General features: G+C 44.6%; 1 protein-coding gene across 3 annotated transcripts in view; it reads right to left on the bottom strand.

Annotated features, from left to right (window-relative positions):
* ints3 (integrator complex subunit 3) overlaps positions 1-18,808 on the bottom strand; it is a 147,670-nt gene extending 128,862 nt beyond the window's left edge. For 2 of the 3 annotated variants that reach the window (XM_069940619.1, XM_069940624.1), the window contains exons 1-2: positions 18,620-18,808; positions 10,174-10,257 (exon numbers count right to left, since the gene is read on the bottom strand). In XM_069940619.1, coding sequence (XP_069796720.1) covers positions 10,174-10,257; positions 18,620-18,694 — 159 coding nt within the window. In that variant the 5' untranslated portion in view covers positions 18,695-18,808. Of the gene's footprint in view, positions 1-10,173; positions 10,258-16,642; positions 16,736-18,619 lie in introns of all 3 variants that reach the window. The other variant, XM_069940620.1, reaches the window with a different exon arrangement.
* Positions 18,809-19,069: the final 261 nt, after the last annotated feature.

Raw genomic sequence — 19,069 nt, 5'->3', positions numbered from 1 at the left:
GGAAGATGAAGAAGGCAAAAATATTAAAGAATTTATAAAAGAATGGATCCCCAGGGTCCTAGGAAGACCAGAATAACAGAAAGAAATGGAAATAGAAAGGGCACACAGAACATTAGCCCCTAAACCACAACCACAACAAAAACCAAGATCCATTCTAATAAAATTCCTAAGATATACAACAAGAGAAAATATATTGGAGAAAGCAATGAAAAAAATAAGTGAAGACAAAAAACCACTGGAATACAAGGGTCAAAAATTTTTTTCTATCTAGATATAAGTTTTGAACTCCTGAAGAAGAGGAAGGAGTTCAATGCAGCAAAAATTACCCTATGGAAAAAGGTTATAAATTTATGTTAAAATATCCAGCGGGACTTAAAATAGTTATTCCGGGGCAGCAAAGCAAACTATTCTCGGATCCGGAAGAAGCACGAAAATTTGCAGAACAAGGATTGAGGTTTTTGATTGGGGAAAAGCTAGATTTGAGGAGATGCGAAAGGACTTGCAGGGTGTGCATTGGGACAATTTGTTTTATGGGCAGGATGTAGTAGAGAGATGGAAGTCTTTTAAAGATCAGATTTTGAGAGTGCAAAAGCTTTATGTTCCTGTTAGGTTAAAAGGAGGGGCAAAAGGTTTGAGAGAGCCGTAGTTTTCAAGGAATATTGGAAACTTGATTCGAAGAAAAAGGGAGGCGTACATTAGATATAAGAAGCATGGAGTTAAGGAGATGTTTGAAAGATACATTGAATGTAAGAGGAATCTTAAGAGAGGAATTAGGAAAGCTAAAAGAAGGTACGAGAAAACTATGGCAAGCAGGGTGAAAACTAATCCAAAAGAGTTCTACAAATATGTTAATGGTAAGAGGAAAGCTAGAGACAAAATTGGTCCCTTAGAAAATCAGAGTGGAAAACTGTGTGTGGAACCTAGAGAAATGGGGGAGATATTGAACAGTTTCTTTTCTTCGGTATTCACTAAGGAGAAGGATATTGGGAGATGTGGGATAAAAAAAAGCAAATTGGGTAAATATGGGAAATATAGAGATTACAAAAGGTGTAGTTTTAAGGCTTTTGAAGAATATAAAGGTGGATAAGTCTCCGGGACCAGACGGGATCTTCCCCAGGACATTGAGAGAAGTGAAGGAGGAAATAGCAGAGGCTCTGGCGGTAATTTTTCAAATGTCATTAGATATGGGGATAGTGCCGGAGGATTGGCGCATTGCGCATGTGGTTCCGTTATTTAAAAAGGGTTCAAGGAGGAAGCCTGGCAACTATCGGCCTGTAAGTTTGACATCTGTGGTAGGTAAATTAATGGAGAAAATTCTTAGAGATAGTACTTATAAACATCTGGATAGACAGGGTCTGATCAGGAGCACTCAACATGGATTTGTGGGAGGAAGGTCATGTTTGACCAATCTGATTGAATTTTTTGAAGAGGTGACTAGGAATGTGGATGAGGGTAGCGCAGTGGATGTTGTCTATATGGACTTCAGTAAGGCCTTCGATAAGGTACCACATGGAAGGTTAGTTAGGAAGGTGCAGTCTTTAGGTATAAATTTTGAGATAGTCAAATGGATTGAACATTGGCTGAAAGGGAGAGGCCAGAGAGTGGTAGTGGATAATTGTCTGTCAGGTTGGAGGCCGGTGACCAGTGGTGTGCCTCAAGGATCTGTATTGGGCCCATTGTTGTTCGTTATATACATTAATGATCTAGATGATGGGGTGGTGAATTGGATTAGTAAATATGCAGACGATACTAAGATAGGTGGAATAGTGGATAATGAAGAAGGTTTTCAAGGATTGCAGAGGGATTTGGGCTGCTTAGAAAAGTGGGCTGAAAAATGGCAGATGGAATTTAATGCTGATAAGTGTGAGGTGCTTCATTTTGGTAAGAAGAATCAGAATAGGACATATGTCGTAAATGGGAGAGCATTGAGGAATACAGAAGAGCAGAAAGATTTAGGAGTGACGGTACATCGTTCCCTGAAGGTAGAAACTCACGTGAATAGGGTGGTGAAGAAGGCTTTTAGTATGCTGGCCTTTATCAATCATTGCATGGAATATAGGAGTTGGGGGGTGATGTTGAGATTGTATAAGACGTTGGTGCGGCCTAATTTGGAGTTCTGTGTGCAGTTCTGGTCGCCTAATTATAGGAAGGATATAAACAGAGTGGAGAGAGTGCAGAGAAGGTTTACCAGAATGTTGCCTGGGTTTAAGCATCTGGAGTATGGGGAGAGATTGGACAGATTGGGTCTTTATTCTTTGGAGCGTAGAAGGTTGAGAGGGGATTTGATAGAAGTATTTAAGATTATGAAAGGGATAGACAGAATGGATGTGGATAGACTATTTCCGTTAAGAGGAGGAAAGTTTAAAACAAGAGGACATGAGTTAAGAATTAAGGGGCAGAGGTTTAGAGGTAACATGAGGGGGAACTTCTTTACTCAGAGAGTAAAGAATGATGTGTGGAATGATCTTCCGGGAGAAATAGTGGCGGCGGAGTCAATTGTATTATTTAAGAAAAGGTTGGACAGGTATATGGATGAGAAGAAGATGGAGGGTTATGGGCATTGTGCAGGGAGGTGGGATTAGAAAGGGGTGTTTGGTTCGGTGCGGACTAGAAGGGCCTAATGGCCTGTTTCCGTGCTGTAATTGTTATGTTATGTTAACTACAAAACAGACAGAGAGATGAAGAGATGTAACAAGAACAAAAATGACAACAAATTATATGTATGCGTATATGTATTATATATTTATATATATATATATCTTCTTTGGCTTGGCTTCGCGGACGAAGATTTATGGAGGGGGTAAAAAGTCCACGTCAGCTGCAGGCTCGTTTGTGGCTGACCAGTCCGATGCGGGACAGGCAGACACGATTGCAGCGGTTGCAAGGGAAAATTGGTTGGTTGGGGTTGGGTGTTGGGTTTTTCCTCCTTTGCCTTTTGTCAGTGAGGTGGGCTCTGCGGTATTATATATATATATATATATATAATACATATATGTATATATAAAAAATAGAGTATAGGTAAGAGCTAAGAAGGGAAAGAAAGGGAAGAAAGGAAGTAAGGAGGGAATTAAGAGAGTGACCTTTGTTATATATGAAGATTAAAATCTTTTCTGGGGGGGGCTGGGTGGGGAAGAATTACAGTCACTGCGAAATCAGTTGACGCTTGCGAGCGGATTCGCAAATCCAAATGGAGAGGGGAGATGTGGTTGCCCGACAAGGGACAAAGGGCAACTCAGAAAGGAGAGAGACTATTGGGGTTAAAGGAATTTTAGATATGAGAATAGTGGAAATATTTTGTTTTAGAAATGTTGTCTTATAATGTGTTCAAAAAAAGAAAGCAGAAATGGATAAGAAGGAAAGGTGGTGATGAGGAAACGGAAAGGAAAGATAAACAAAGTATGAAATGACTATGTTGAACTATATGATTTTAAATATTAATGGAATACATAACCAAATCAAAAGGAAGAAACTGTTAAATTTACTGAAAAAAGAAAAAATTGATATAGCATTCGTACAAGAAACACATATAACTGAAGTGGAACACAAGAAATTAAAGAGAGATTGGATAGGACATGTAACAGCAGCATCGTATAATTCAAAAGCCAGAGGAGTAGCTATATTAATCAATAAAAATGTACCAATCAAAATAGAAGAGGAAATAATAGATCCAACAGGAAGATATGTAATGACAAAATGTCAGATATATTAAAAATTTTGGAATTTACTCAATGTATATTCACCTAATGAAGAAGATCAAAAATTTATGCAAGATATCTTTTTGAAGATAGCAGAAACACAAGGGAACATACTAATAGGAGGGGATTTTAACCTTAATTTGGAATCAAACATGGATAAAACTGGGGAAAAAAATTAACAGAAAGAACAAAGTAACTAAATTTATAATTAAATCGATGCAAGAAATGCAACTTTTGGATATATGGAGGAAACAACACCCAAAGGAAAAGGAATATTCATATTATTCGGGTAGACACAAAACATACTCAAGGATAGACCTATTCCTGTTATCAGCCCACATTCAAGGGAGAGTTAGGAAAACGGAATATAAAGCTAGACTATTATTGGACCAATCACCCCTGTTATTGGCAATAGAGCTAGAGGACATCCCACCAAGAATGGAGATAAAACTCCATGCTACTTAAAAAACAGGATTTTAGAGAATTAATTGAATGACAAATTAAAATGTACTTTGAAATAAATACGGAATCAGTGAAAGATAAGTTGATACTATGGGACGCAATGAAAGCGTTCATCAGAGGGCAAATAATAAGTTATGTAACTAAGATGAAGAAGGACTACAATTGGGAAACAGAACAGTTGGAAAGGGAAATAACAAATATAGAAAAAGAATTAGTAATAAAGGAAGATACAACTAAAAGAAGAGAATTAGCAGATAAAAAAATAAAATATGAAACACTACAAACATATAAGGTGGAGAAGAACATAATGAAGACAAAACAGAAATATTATGAACTAGGAGAAAAAACGCACAAAATTCTAGCGTGGCAGCTTAAGGCAGAACAAACTAAAAGAATGGTATTGGCATTAAGGAAAAAAGACAAACAAATCACATATAATCCAACGGAGATCAATGAAAACTTCAGGGAATTCTACGAGCAACTATATCAAACTGAAAACGAAGGGAAAGAAGACAAAATAGATGAATTTCTAACTAAAATTGAACTACCGAAATTACAAACAGAGGAGCAAAATAAATTAATAAAGCCATTTGAAATAGAAGAATTACAGGAGATATTAAAAAAACTACCGAACAATAAAACACCAGGAGAGGACGGATTCCCAATAGAATGCTATAAAATATTTAAAGACTCATTAATTCCTCCCCTCCTGGAAGTAATCAACCAGATTGATAAAACACAAAGCATACCAGATTCATGCAAAACAGCAATAATTCTTTGGCTTGGCTTCGCGGAAGAAGATTTATGGAGGGGGTAAAAAGTCCACGTCAGCTGCAGGCTCGTTTGTGGCTGACAAGTCCGATGCGGGACAGGCAGACATGATTGCAGCGGTTGCAGGGGAAAATTGGTTGGTTGGGGTTGGGTTTTTCCTCCTTTGCCTTTTGTCAGTGAGGCGGGCTCTGCGGTCTTCTTCAAAGGAGGTTGCTGCCCGCCAAACTGTGAGGCGCCAAGATGCACGGTTTGAGGCGTTATCAGCCCACTGGCGGTGGTCAATGTGGCAGCCACCAAGAGATTTCTTTAGGCAGTCCTTGTACCTTTTCTTTGGTGCACCTCTGTCACGGTGGCCAGTGGAGAGCTCGCCATATAACACGATCTTGGGAAGGCAATGGTCCTCCATTCTGGAGACGTGACCCATCCAGCGCAGCTGGATCTTCAGCAGCGTGGACTCGATGCTGTCGACCTCTGCCATCTCGAGTACTTCGACGTTAGGGATGTAAGCGCTCCAATGGATGTTGAGGATGGAGCGGAGACAACGCTGGTGGAAGCGTTCTAGGAGCCGTAGGTGGTGCCGGTAGAGGACCCATGATTCGGAGCCGAACAGGAGTGTGGGTATGACAACGGCTCTGTATACGCTTATCTTTGTGAGGTTTTTCAGTTGGTTGTTTTTCCAGACTCTTTTGTGTAGTCTTCCAAAGGCGCTATTTGCCTTGGCGAGTCTGTTGTCTATCTCATTGTCGATCCTTGCATCTGATGAAATGGTGCAGCCGAGATAGGTAAACTGGTTGACCGTTTTGAGTTTTGTGTGCCCGATGGAGATGTGGGGGGGCTGGTAGTCATGGTGGGGAGCTGGCTGATGGAGGACCTCAGTTTTCTTCAGGCTGACTTCCAGGCCAAACATTTTGGCAGTTTCCGCAAAGCAGGACGTCAAGCGCTGAAGAGCTGGCTCTGAATGGGCAACTAAAGCGGCATCGTCTGCAAAGAGTAGTTCACGGACAAGTTTCTCTTGTGTCTTGGTGTGAGCTTGCAGGCGCCTCAGATTGAAGAGACTGCCATCCGTGCGGTACCTGATGTAAACAGCGTCTTCATTGTTGGGGTCTTTCATGGCTTGGTTCAGCATCATGCTGAAGAAGATTGAAAAGAGGGTTGGTGCGAGAACACAGCCTTGCTTCACGCCATTGTTAATGGAGAAGGGTTCAGAGAGCTCATTGCTGTATCTGACCCGACCTTGTTGGTTTTCGTGCAGTTGGATAATCATGTTGAGGAACTTTGGGGGACATCCGATGCGCTCTAGTATTTGCCAAAGCCCTTTCCTGCTCACGGTGTCGAAGGCTTTGGTGAGGTCAACAAAGGTGATGTAGAGTCCTTTGTTTTGTTCTCTGCACTTTTCTTGGAGCTGTCTGAGGGCAAAGACCATGTCAGTAGTTCCTCTGTTTGCGCGAAAGCCGCACTGTGATTCTGGGAGAATATTCTCGGCGACACTAGGTATTATTCTATTTAGTAGAATCCTAGCGAAGATTTTGCCTGCAATGGAGAGCAACGTGATTCCCCTGTAGTTTGAGCAGTCTGATTTCTCGCCTTTGTTTTTGTACAGGGTGATGATGGTGGCATCACGAAGATCCTGAAGCAGTTTACCTTGGTCCCAACAAAGCTTGAAAAACTCATGCAGTTTGGCATGCAGAGTTTTGCCGCCCGCCTTCCAGACTTCTAGGGGGGGATTCCATCCATACCTGCTGCTTTGCCACTTTTCAGTTGTTCGATTGCCTTATATGTCTCATCCAGGGTGGGAACCTCATCCAGCTCTAGCCTTAGGGGCTGTTGAGGGAGCTGGAGCAGGGCGGAATCTTGGACTGAGCGGTTGGCACTGAAAACAGCAATAATTACTGTAATACCAAAGACAGGGAAAGATCCACTTGCACCAGCATCATATAGACCAATCTCTACTTAACACAGATTATAAGATAATACCTAAACTATTAGCAAACAGATTGGCCGACTATGTACCAAAAATAGTAAATCTAGACCAAACTGGATTGATTAAAAAAAGATGAACAACAGACAATATCTGTAAATTTATTAACTTAATTCATGCAGTAGAAGGAAATAAAACTCCAACAGTAGCGGTTGCTTTAGACGTAGAGAAGGCCTTTGACAGTGTAGAATGGAATTATTTATTCAAAGTACTGCAAAAATTCAGCCTACCAGAGAAATATATTAATTGGATTAAAGCCTTATATAAGGGGCCATTGGCGAAAGTGACAGTAAATGGATATATATCAAAACAATTTAACTTAAGCAGATCAACAAGGCACGGATGTCCACTATCTCCCTCACTGTTCGCGTTAGCTTTTGAACCACTAGCAGAACTGATAAGAACAGAAAATAAAATAAGAGGGATAAAAATAAAAGAGAAGGAATATAAAATCAGTCTATTTGCAGATGACGTTATAGTATACTTGACAGAACCAGAGATATCAATAAAAGAATTACATAGGAAATTGAAGGAATATGGAGAAGTATTGGGGTACAAAGATCAACGCAAATAAAAGTGAAGCAATGCCAATGAATAATGCGAATTTCACAAAGTTTAAGAAAGAATCGCCATTTAGATGGCAAATACAAGCAATGCGATACCTAGGTATACAACTAAATAAAAACCTCAGCAATCTATATAAACTCAATTACCATCCATTAATGAAAAAATTACAAGACGACTTAGAGCATTGGAAAGACTTACCACTAACACTGATAGGAAGGATAAACTGTATTAAAATGAACATTTTCCCTAGGATACAATACCTATTTCAGTCATTACCAATACACCTAACAGAGAAATTCTTCAAGGAGTTAAATAAAATAATAAGGAAATTCTTATGGAAAGGGGGGAAACCGAGGATAGCACTAGATAAATTAACAAAATGGTACAAACAAGGAGGCTTACAACTACCAAACTTTAAGAATTATTATAGAGCCGCACAATTAAGATACCTATCAGATTTTTATCAAACAAGGGAAAGACCAGATTGGACCAGATTAGAACTAGATAAAATAGGGGAGAAGATACCTGAAATATACTATATAAATGGGATGAAAAATTGGTGCAACTTAGGAATTCACCGGTATTGCATCATCTGCTCAACATTTGGAAGAAGATTCATGTAGGAAGGAATAAAACAAATTACCAACTACCAAAACTAATATTGACGCAAAATCAGCTAATCCCTTTCACAATAGATAACCTTTCCTTTAGAGAATGGGAGAGAAAAGGGATCAAAAGAACAGAAAATTGTTTTTCGGGAAATAAATTATTATCCTTTGAACAAATGAAGGATAAATGTAATATAACTCACGATACAATGTTTGCATACTACCAACTGAAAACCTACTTGAAGGACAAATTGGGAAACAGTCTGAGGTTACCAGAAGGAAGCAATTTTGAATATGTGATTACAGAAACAATGATAATTTAAAAATTTGTAATAAACATGTACATCAAATTGCAAGAAAAGGAGAACGATGAAACAAACGGTAAACCTAAACAAAAATGGGAACAAGATCTAAACATAAAGATAAAGAATGAAACATGGGAGAAGCTATGCTCAGGAACTATGAGAAATACAATAAACACGAGGTTACGCATGATACAATATAACTGGATACACAGGCTATACATCACACCTCAAAAGTTAAATAAATGGGACCCAACAGTATCAGACAGATGTTTTCGCTGTAAAAAGGAAACGGGAACAACAATTCATGCAATTTGGACATGTGAGAAAGTGGAAAAATTTTGGAAAGATCTAAACCAGATATTAAATAAAATCACAAAAAGCAATATACCAAAAAACCCAGAGATCTTCCTCCTAAGTAACATAAGAAACAAAGAATTTGGACTCGATTTGGATAGAGCACAAAAAAGATTTGTTATGATAGCCCTAGCTGTAGCAAAAAAATGTATTATGTCAACCTGGAAATTAGAAGATAACTTGAGAATACAACAATGGTACATAGAAATGAATAAATGTATTCCATTAGAAAAATAACATATAATTTAAGAAATAACATCACAATATTCGAACAAATATGGGAGCCATACATGAAATACAATAGAGAAATCCTACCATGGACTTCCACCACCTAAAATGACAGAAGGAGAAGATAATGAAAAGAACTGACTCAGTAAAATTTCTTGTTTATTTTTATTAAGTGACAACATTGTTTAACGGGTTTAATGTATCTTATAGATTGAACTTCAAATAAATGGGAAAGGGGGTGAGGGAGGGAGGGAAGGGAGGGGGGAAAAGGGGGAGAAAATGACACTGTATATATTTAAGAAGAAAAATGTCTGTATGTATCTTGGTCAATATGGTTTATAGTGTGAAAAATAAAAATTAAAAAAAAAATTAAAACATAGGCAATCCCCACTATAAAGTAGAATGGGATCCCCATTATCCGAAATTCAATCAACCAGAAACTCAAATAACAAGCAAAAAAAAAGACCAAATAAATCAATTAATATTCACATAAATAAGACAGGGCAGGTGGACCCCGCAGGGGAGCACTGAGACTTCATTGGACACGCGCAGGTTTGCCCCGCTGAATCAGCAATGCCCCTCAATGCACAGGCATTCTCACTGCTTTTGCCATGTGTGAAGGTGAGCCATGTCATCAGCAGGAGGAAGGTGGTAGAATGAGCCAAGGGCCTGACCAGGACTCTTGAGTCAAGCTGGCAGGCTGGGGATAGGATATGGAGGGGGAGGGGGAAGATGGCAGTGGAGCTGAGACTTCACTTTCAAGGTATGGATTTTAGACCTGGTGTATAAGACAACCTGATTTTGAGGGGACATTTTTTAGTTTCGGAATCATCCTAAATGCCAGCATGTACAGTAGGTACAAATTATGCTAGTTTAAAATTGGCAGGGGTTAATTATGAAGGCAAGGTTAGCGCCACACTGTTCCCACACCAGTGACTGGGGTTCAAATTTAAATTTTGTAAGTTACAGGAATTTATATTTTGCTCTGCCTTTTGTCTTTATTCAGGTGTATTATGATTGGAAGAGTGAATCTCAGTCAACTGGAAAATTTGCATTTCCGGCATTCATGATCCCCATAGGTGCCAGATAATGGGGATCCTACTGTGCAATTTCAGGTTCTGGGATCTTTGACGTACATCACCAGAGAAGCTTAACAAATGAACAAACAGCTGCCTCTCTCAGAAAAAATTTTGCCGTCCACTTACGTGAGCATTCAATGCGTCATTTGCCTCTCTTTCCGACACACCATTGATCATCGGGGACACAACATTCAAACATCTCTCCAGCTTCTGCAGCACAGGAAACAAAAAGACAGTGAGACCAAGCCTCAGCCTCCACCATCTCCATCAGTACTGGAGCATCACAGGGCTGCGCTCTTAGCCCCTTGGTCTACTCGCTTAACACCTATAGCAATGTGGCACAGTACGACAATAACATCATCTACAAACCTGCCAATGTATAAAAATTGGTGATGAGTCAAGATACAGGAAGGAGATTGAAAACTTGGTTGAAAGGTGCACCAACAACAACCTTGCACCCAGGGTCACCAAAACCAAGGAGATGATTGTTAACTTCAGGAAGGGAAAACCAGAGGTGGACGATCCAGTGATCATTGTGGGAAATCAGAGGAGGAGAGGGTGAGCAAATTTAAGTTCTTGGGAGTCACTATCTCAGAGGATCTTGGCATCGTGAAGAAAACACATCAGTGCCTCTACTTCCTCAGGAGTTTGCGGAGGTTTGATATGACATCGGAAACCCTGACAAATTACTACAGATGTGTGGTGGAAGGTGTGCTGACCAGCTGCATCATGGTTTGGGATGGGGACGCTGATATCCCTGAGCATAAAGCCTTGCAAAAGGTAATGAATACAGCCAAGGACATCACAGGTAAAACCCTCCCCACCATCGAGAACATCCACTGGGAATGTTGCCGTTGGAGAGCAGAAGCGATCATTAAGGATCCACGCCACCCAGCACACACTCTGTTCTCGCTGCTACCATCAAGAAAGAGGTATCAGTGCCACAGACCCACACCACCAGGTTCAGGAACAGCTGCTACCCCTCCACCATCAGACTCCTCAACCCCAAACTCAATTAGGGGCTCATTCAAGGCATTTACTTCTGCATTTACTGATTTTTAAAAATTCTCTCTCTATTGCACAGTTCGTTTACATTTCTTTATTTTACGTGAATGTTATTTTCCATTTTTTTTGCATTAAATAGTAATTCTGTTTCACTCACAAAAAAAAGAATCTCAGGGTTGTATGTGATGTTATGTATGTACTCTGACAATAAATCTGAAATCAGATTGCAGAAAAAAAGCGAGGGACGAGGACCACTCCAAGGTAAGTGGAGAGCTGCAAGCAGCAAAAGCAACTCCAGAACCAACCTGCCCCATCAAACACCCTTTTTCCTTGCACGTGGAGAAAGCAGATGGGTCAGTGACTCAAGGATGCAAATTGAAAACCAACTAAAAGCGACAAGAGGGAATAAATATTCGTGTCTCAATATGCTGTCATCTTAAATAGCACTGGAAACAGATTCTGTTTATAATATTCAGAAAGGCGTGGGACGTGAACAGGGAGAAATGTTGGAAAGGGCAAAGGAATGGTACCAAACTGATATAAAGTCTAGTCCACATTGCCATGTATGGCAATGCCCCAGTTACCCACCACCTCCAACCCTGATGGAGTATTCTGATTTGCAATTGCAAGGAATCTTAATTTTATCTCTCCTACATTGTCTCTTACAAAGGGCCTGACCTGTCCCACCAGTACTGCAACCATGTAATCTTCATGTTCAGTCCCATCCCCACCGCTAGCATACCCCAGTGTTACACAGTGACAGACCTGTCCCTACCAGTACTGTACCCCAGTGTTACACAGTGACAGACCTGTCCCCACCAGCACTGTTCCCGTGTTACAGAGACAGACCCGTCCCCACCTGTACTGTACCCAGTGTTATACAGGGACAGACCCATCCCCACCAGTACTGTAACCCAGTGTTGCATAGTGACAGACCTGTCCCCATCAGTACTGTTCCCCAGTGTTATGTGACAGACCTGTCCCCACCAATTCTGTACCCCAATGTTGTACAATGACAGACCCGTCCCCACCAGTGCTTTAACCCAGTGTTATTCAGAGATAGAACTTTCCCCACCAGTACTGTATCCCGGTGTTATAGAGTGACAGACCCATCCCCACCAGTCCAGTACCTCAGTGTTACACAGTGATATTCAACACTCAACATCCTCTCGCTTGTCAGGAAGCCACAACAGCAACTGCACTTCCTGAGAAGGATGAAGTGGGCAAGGTCACCATCATGTTAACCTTCTACAGGAGCTCTATCCAGAGCGTCCTGGCCGGCTGCATCACAGTATGGTACAATTGCTGCAGAGAAATGGATCAGAGGTCAATCCACAGGACCTTAAGTCCTTCGCATCGATGTGATCTACTGGGATCTTTGTCATAAGTGGGCCCTCAAAATCATTCCACCCTGCACATAGCATCTTTCAGCTGCTTTCGTCTGGAAAGTGACACTGGACTCTCAGAGCCAGCACCACCAGGCTGAGGAACAGCTTCTTCCCACAGGCAGTGAGAATGCTGAATGACCGAAGGAACTGCTCATACAAACTATCCGAGACTCATTTCTGCAAAAGAATATTTAATTATTTATACAGATAAAATACTTGCCCTGCAGTTTGTCTGAGTGTGTGTTATGTCTGGTTGTGTGTCTGCATGTTTTGCACCGAGGACTGGAGAACGCTGTTTCGTCGGGATGTACTTGTACAATCAGATGACAATAAACTTGACTAGATAATTCCTGTCCCCACCAGTCCTGTACCTCAATGTTACACAGTGACAGACCCATCCTCACAAGTACTGTACCCCAGTGTTACAGTGTCAGATTCGCACCCCACCAGTACTATACCCCTGTGCTACACAGTGATGGACCCATCCCTGCCAGTACTGTAATCCAGTGGAACAGAGTGACAGACCCGTCCCCACCAGTACTGTACCCCGGTGTTACACAGCAACAGACCCGTTCCCACCAGTACTGTACCCCGGTATTACACAGTGACAGTCCCATCCCCACCAATACTGTATCCTGGTGTTACACAGTAACAGTCCCATCCCCACCAGTACAGGTACTGTATCCCTGTGTTATACAGTGACAGACCCATCGCCATCTGTACTGTACACCTCTATGAAACAGTTAGACCCATCTCCACCTATATGTACACCACTGTAATACAATTAGACCAGTCCCCACCAGTTCTGTACCCCAGTGTTGGAGAATGACAGACCCCGCCTGCACCAGAACTATATCAAGGTACTATACAGTGAAAGACTTGTCCCCACCAGTACTATACCCAGGTGTTGCAGTGTTGGCAGCTCATCGCACACTCCCACCCCTCTCTGTGTGAAGAAATTTCCCCTCATTTTTTCCCATTTCACCCTTAACCCATGTCCTCTGCTTTTTATCTCATCTACCCTCATTGTCAAAAGTCCGCTTACATTTACTCTATCAATAGCCCTCATAATTTTAAATACCTCTATCAAACCTTCCCTCATTCTTCTACACCCCAGGGAATAAAGTCCTAAACTTGTTTAACCTTTCCCTGTAACTCAGTTCCTGAAGTTCAGGTAACATCCTAGTAAATCTTCTCTGCACTCTTTCAATCTTGTTGACATATTTCCTGTAGTGAGGTGACCAAAACTGCACATGGTACTCCAACTTTGGCCTCACCAATGTCTTACAAAGGTAGTCCCCGATTCACAACCGTAAGTGGGACCGACGAGTGGGTTGTATCTCAGATTGGTCGCAACTCAGAAACCTCCGGTTGCTGCTGGGGAATGGAGGCCTCAGGGAAACCACTGCATACAGTACTTTTGATACAAAATACGCACTTGTAAAGTGGTTTTAATTAAAAAAAAATAAATTTGGTCATATGTGCGGGTGGATGTAACTCGCATAGGTTGGAAGTCGAGGACTACCTGTACAACTTTACATTTAATGTCCCAACTTTTATTCTCAATACTTTGATTTATGAAGGAAAAACAAAAGGCTCATCCCACCCCAGCCACACACCTTCACCTTTCTTCTGCCAGGAGAAAGATTCACAAGTGTGAGACTGTGTGTCACCAGATTCAGGCACAGATTCTTTCCAGCTGTTATTGAGCTTCTGATTGAACCTCTTGCGAATAAGTTATCTTGCCTTTGCTCTATTTATTTTGTTTTTTTTATTTAGGTATATAGCACATTAACAGGCCCTTTTGGCCCACCCTGAGCCACCCAAATGCAACACAATCCCCATATGTTTTGAAGGGTGGCTGGAAACAAGCACCTGGAGGAAATCCAGACACAGGGAGAACGTACAAATTCCTTACAGCGCCTGATTCGAAACCCAGTACTGAGCGCTGGTGCTGTAAGAGCATTGTGCCAACTGTGGTCTGTTCTAACTATTCTCCCTGTATCTCTGCACCTCTGTGCTCTATGTGGGATGTCTACCCGAACCACTCACTAAACAAACTTTATCAGGGCACCTTGGTGCAGGGGACATGGAATCCCTCCTTCTGGTCATCCAATTGGGTCGCACTCCCTCAGCACCCACCTCCCCATAGGGGCAGCGTTACCTTCCCTACACCGTTCCGTGGCAGTGCTGCACTGCCTCAGCACCCACCTCCCCATAGGGGCAGCGTTACCTCCCCTACACTGACCCCCATGCTGGTCCATGGCAGCGCTGCACTCCCTCAGCACCCAGCTCCCCATAGGGGCAGCGTTACCTTCCCTACACCGTTCCGTGGCAGTGCTGCACTCCCTCAGCACCCACCTCCCCACAGGAGCAGCGTTACCTTCTCTACACCAGTCCGTGGCAGTGCTACAATCCCTCAGCACCCAGCTCCCCACAGGGGCAGCGTTACCTTCTCTACACCAGTCCGTGGCAGTGCTACACTCCTTCAGCACCCACCTCCCCAAAGGGACAGCATTACCTTCCCTACACCAGTCCGTGGCAGTGCTACACTCCCTCAGCACCCACCTCCCCACAGGAGCAGCGTTACCTTCCCTACACCAGTCCGTGGCAGTGCTACACTCCTTCAGCACCCACCTCCCCACAGGAGCAGCGTTACCTTCTCTACACCAGTCCGTGGCAGTGCTACACTCCCTCAGCACCCACCTCCCCACAGGAGCAGCGTTACCTTCCCTACACCAGTCCGTGGCAGTGCTACACTCCTTCAGCACCCACCTCCCCACAGGAGCAGCGTTACCTTCTCTACACCAGTCCGTGGCAGTGCTACACTCCCTCAGCACCCACCTCCCCACAGGGGCAGCGTTACCTTCCCTACACCAGTCCGTGGCAGTGCTGCACTCCCTCAGCACCCACCTCCCCACAGGGGCAGCGTTACCTTCCCAACACCAGTCTGTGGCAGTGCTACACTCCCTCAGCACCCACCTCCCCACAGGGGCAGCGTTACCTTCTCTACACCAGTCCGTGGCAGTGCTACACTACCTCAGCACCCACCTCCCCACAGGAGCAGCGTTACCTTCCCTACGCCAGTCCGTGGCAGTGCTACACTCCTTCAGCACCCACCTTCCCACAGGGGCAGCGTTACCTTCCCTACACCAGTCTGTGGCAGTGCTACACTCTTTCAGCACCCACCTCCCCAGAGGAGCAGCGTTACATTCTCTACACCAGTCCGTGGCAGGGCTATACTCCTTCAGCACCCACCTCCCCACAGGAGCAGCGTTACATTCTCTACACCAGTCCGTGGCAGGGCTACACTCCTTCAGCACCCACCTCCCCACAGGGACAGCGTTACCTTCTCTACACCAGTCCGTGGCAGTGCTACACTCCCTCAGCACCCAGCTCCCCACAGGGGCAGCGTTACATTCTCTACACCAGTCCGTGGCAGGGCTATACTCCTTCAGCACCCACCTCCCCACAGGAGCAGCGTTACCTTCCCTACACCAGTCTGTGGCAGTGCTACACACCCTCAGCACCCACCTCCCCACAGGAGCAGCGTTACCTTCTCTACACCAGTCCGTGGCAGTGCTACACTTCCTCAGCACCCACCTCCCCACAGGGGCAGCGTTACCTTCTCTACACCAGTCCGTGGCAGTGCTACACTCCCTCAGCACCCACCTCCCCACAGGGGCAGCGTTACCTTCTCTACACCAGTCTGTGGCAGTGCTACACTCCCTCAGCACCCACCTCCCCACAGGGGCAGCGTTACCTTCCCTACACCAGTCCGTGGCAGTGCTACACTCCCTTAGCACCCACCTCCCCACAGGGGCAGCGTTACCTTCCCTACACCAGTCCGTGGCAGTGCTACACTCCCTCAGCACCCACCTCCCCACAGGGGCAGCGTTACCTTCTCTACACCAGTCCATGGCAGTGCTACACTCCCTCAGCACCTACCTCCCCACAGGGGCAGCGTTACCTTCCCTACACCAGTCCGTGGCAGTGCTACACTCCCTCAGCGCCCACCTCCCCACAGGAGCAGCGTTACCTTCTCTACACCAGTCCGTGGCAGTGCTACACTCCCTCACCACCCATCTCCCCACAGGGGCAGCGTTACCCTTGTTAACTGCACTCCCTCCAGCTCTCCTTCGTTCTTCAGCTCGACGCAGCATCTGTTTTGCTTCTAAAAATGAGGAATGTAAAGTCCTAACCTGTTGAACCTTTCCTTGTAACAACATCCTAGTAAATCTTCGCAGCACTCTTTGAATCTTATTGTTATCCTTCCTGTCGTTAGGTCATCAAATCTGCACACAATATTCCAGATTTAGCCTCACCAATATCTTATACAACTTCATCAATAACATCCCAACTCCTATACTCAGCACTTTATTTTATGAAGGAGAAATAAAAGACTCATCCCAGCCTGGCCACACACCTTCACCCGCCTCCTGCCAGGAGAAAGATTCGTAGGCATGGGAGCATGCATCACCAAATTCAAGGACAGATTCTTTCCTACTGTTATCAAGCTTCTGAATGAACCTCATGCAAGTAAAATTATATCGACTTTGCTCTGCACTAACTATTCCCCCTGTGGCTCTGTTCCTCTGAGTTAAATACTGCACCCTTCACTTTATCAGGGCACCCTGGTGTAGGGGCAAGGAACTTGGAATCCCTCCTTCCCTGACCCCGGCTGGAGGTGCACTCCTTCAGCACCCACTTGCAAACAGGGGCTGTGCTACGCTGTCTATATGACCAGCCCACTGTGGCAGTGCTACCCTTCCTATATCCTCTCCTCCACCCTACCGCTCCTTGGCAGCGTTAATGCACCCAACTCATCAGCTCTCCGCTGTGCCTCCACTGTGACAGTGCTATACTCCCTCAGCATCCACCTCCACAAAGTGGCTGTCTTACCCTGCCTGTATCCCCTTCTCCAACCCTCACCGACGTTCCACCAGCACTCTGTTATCCCTCAGCTCTCCACCTTGGCAGTGCTGCACCTACCTCCCCACAGGGACCGTGTTATCCTGCCTATCAGAATCACAATTTATTGTCATGAAACTCGTTGTCTTGGGGCAGCATCATAGTGCAAACGTATATATTATAACCATCTTGCTATATTAAAAAAATTTAAATAATAGTTAACAAAAAGTAAGGCAGTGTCTTTAGTTCATTAATTATTCAGGAATCTGATGGCAGCAGGGAAGAAGCTGTCCTTGTGTCGCTGAGTGCTCATCTTTAGGCTCCTGTACCTTTATCCCGATGGTAGCTGAGTGAAGATAGCACGGCCTGGGTGGGAGGGGGTGTCTTTGCGGATAGAGGCTGCTTTTTTAAGACACCACCTCATGTCAATGTCCTCGATGAAGTGTAGTCTGGTGCCTGTAATATCGCAGGCTGAGTTAACGACCCTCTGGAGTTTATTCATGCCCTGAGAGTTGGCGTCTCTATACCAGGTAATGATGCAACCAGCCAGAATGCTCTCCACGGTCCACCTGTTGACATTTACAGGAGTCTTCGGTGACATAATCAAATCTCCTCAGACACCTCACAAAGTATAGACACTGGTGAGCCTTCTTTGTGATTGCATCAACGTGGAGGCTCCAGGACAGATCCTTGGAGATGGTGACACCCAGGAATTTTAAGTTATTGACCCTCTCCCGCTAATGAGCCCTCAATGAGGACTGGGTTGTGTTCCCCTGATCTATAATCCCCTCCCATCATTCCATGGCAGTGTTACTTCCCCCCCTCCCCACCCATCACCTCTTCACTGTGGCAGGGCTGCACCCCCTCAGCACCAAAGGGGCAGTGTTACCCTGCCGATATCCCCTCCTCCAGCATTCCCTCAGCTCTCTACTGAGTCTCTGCCGTGGCAAAACGGCAATGCTCCTGAAGATGAGGAATGCAGATCCTCCAGAATTATTATATTTCCACTGTGGAATTGTTATGCACTGACCAAAACAATTAAAAAGAAGTGTTCTTTGACAGAGTGTAACTGTAAATTTGCATATGTGCTGGAGATCCCGTTGTAATTGAGGTGCTGGGGCAGGAAGGTAATGTTATTCGCTGATTGACAGCCTGGATCTGCTGGAAGCGGGGGCCCTTTAAGTGCGGCCTAGCACGGACTGAAGCCTCCGCCTGGTAGTAGTTCCGCTGCCCACATCCCGCCCGACCTCGGCACTGCCGCCCCTCACCTCTTCCAGCTCGTCCTTGGCGTCCAAGGCGTTGGAGACCAGCAGCCTCCCCTTGGGTTTGTGAGCGGCCTCCATGAGTGGCAGGCACCGGCCTCACGCCAGGTCCTCAAGCCCGGGTAGGGAGCGCCTCAGCGGCGGCCACTAGCTGCGGGGCGGAGGGCGGGCATGGACTCCATTCACCCGCCGGAAAGGCCCGCCCCTGACGGACAGCGCTGTCCGCCAATCCATCCCTCCCCCTCCACTTGATTGACATCTGTCCCCGCCTGTCTTGCCATTCCAGGAAGCGCCCGGTCATAGATGCCTGATTGACATCACGCTCATCCACTCAGTACCTTGAAAAGCGAATGATTGACAGAGAGAAGATAAGGAGCAAGGTGTGCATGTATCAGCCAATCGGCAGACCGAGATCCGGTTGATTGGCAAAGAGGCTACTGAGAGGGGCGAGGCTTA

Source organism: Narcine bancroftii, chromosome 5, assembly GCF_036971445.1.
Source record: "Narcine bancroftii isolate sNarBan1 chromosome 5, sNarBan1.hap1, whole genome shotgun sequence".
Lineage (NCBI taxonomy): Eukaryota > Metazoa > Chordata > Chondrichthyes > Torpediniformes > Narcinidae > Narcine > Narcine bancroftii.
The sequence above is the reverse complement of the archived record's forward strand: the minus strand, read 5'-3'. Positions and strand labels throughout refer to the sequence as shown.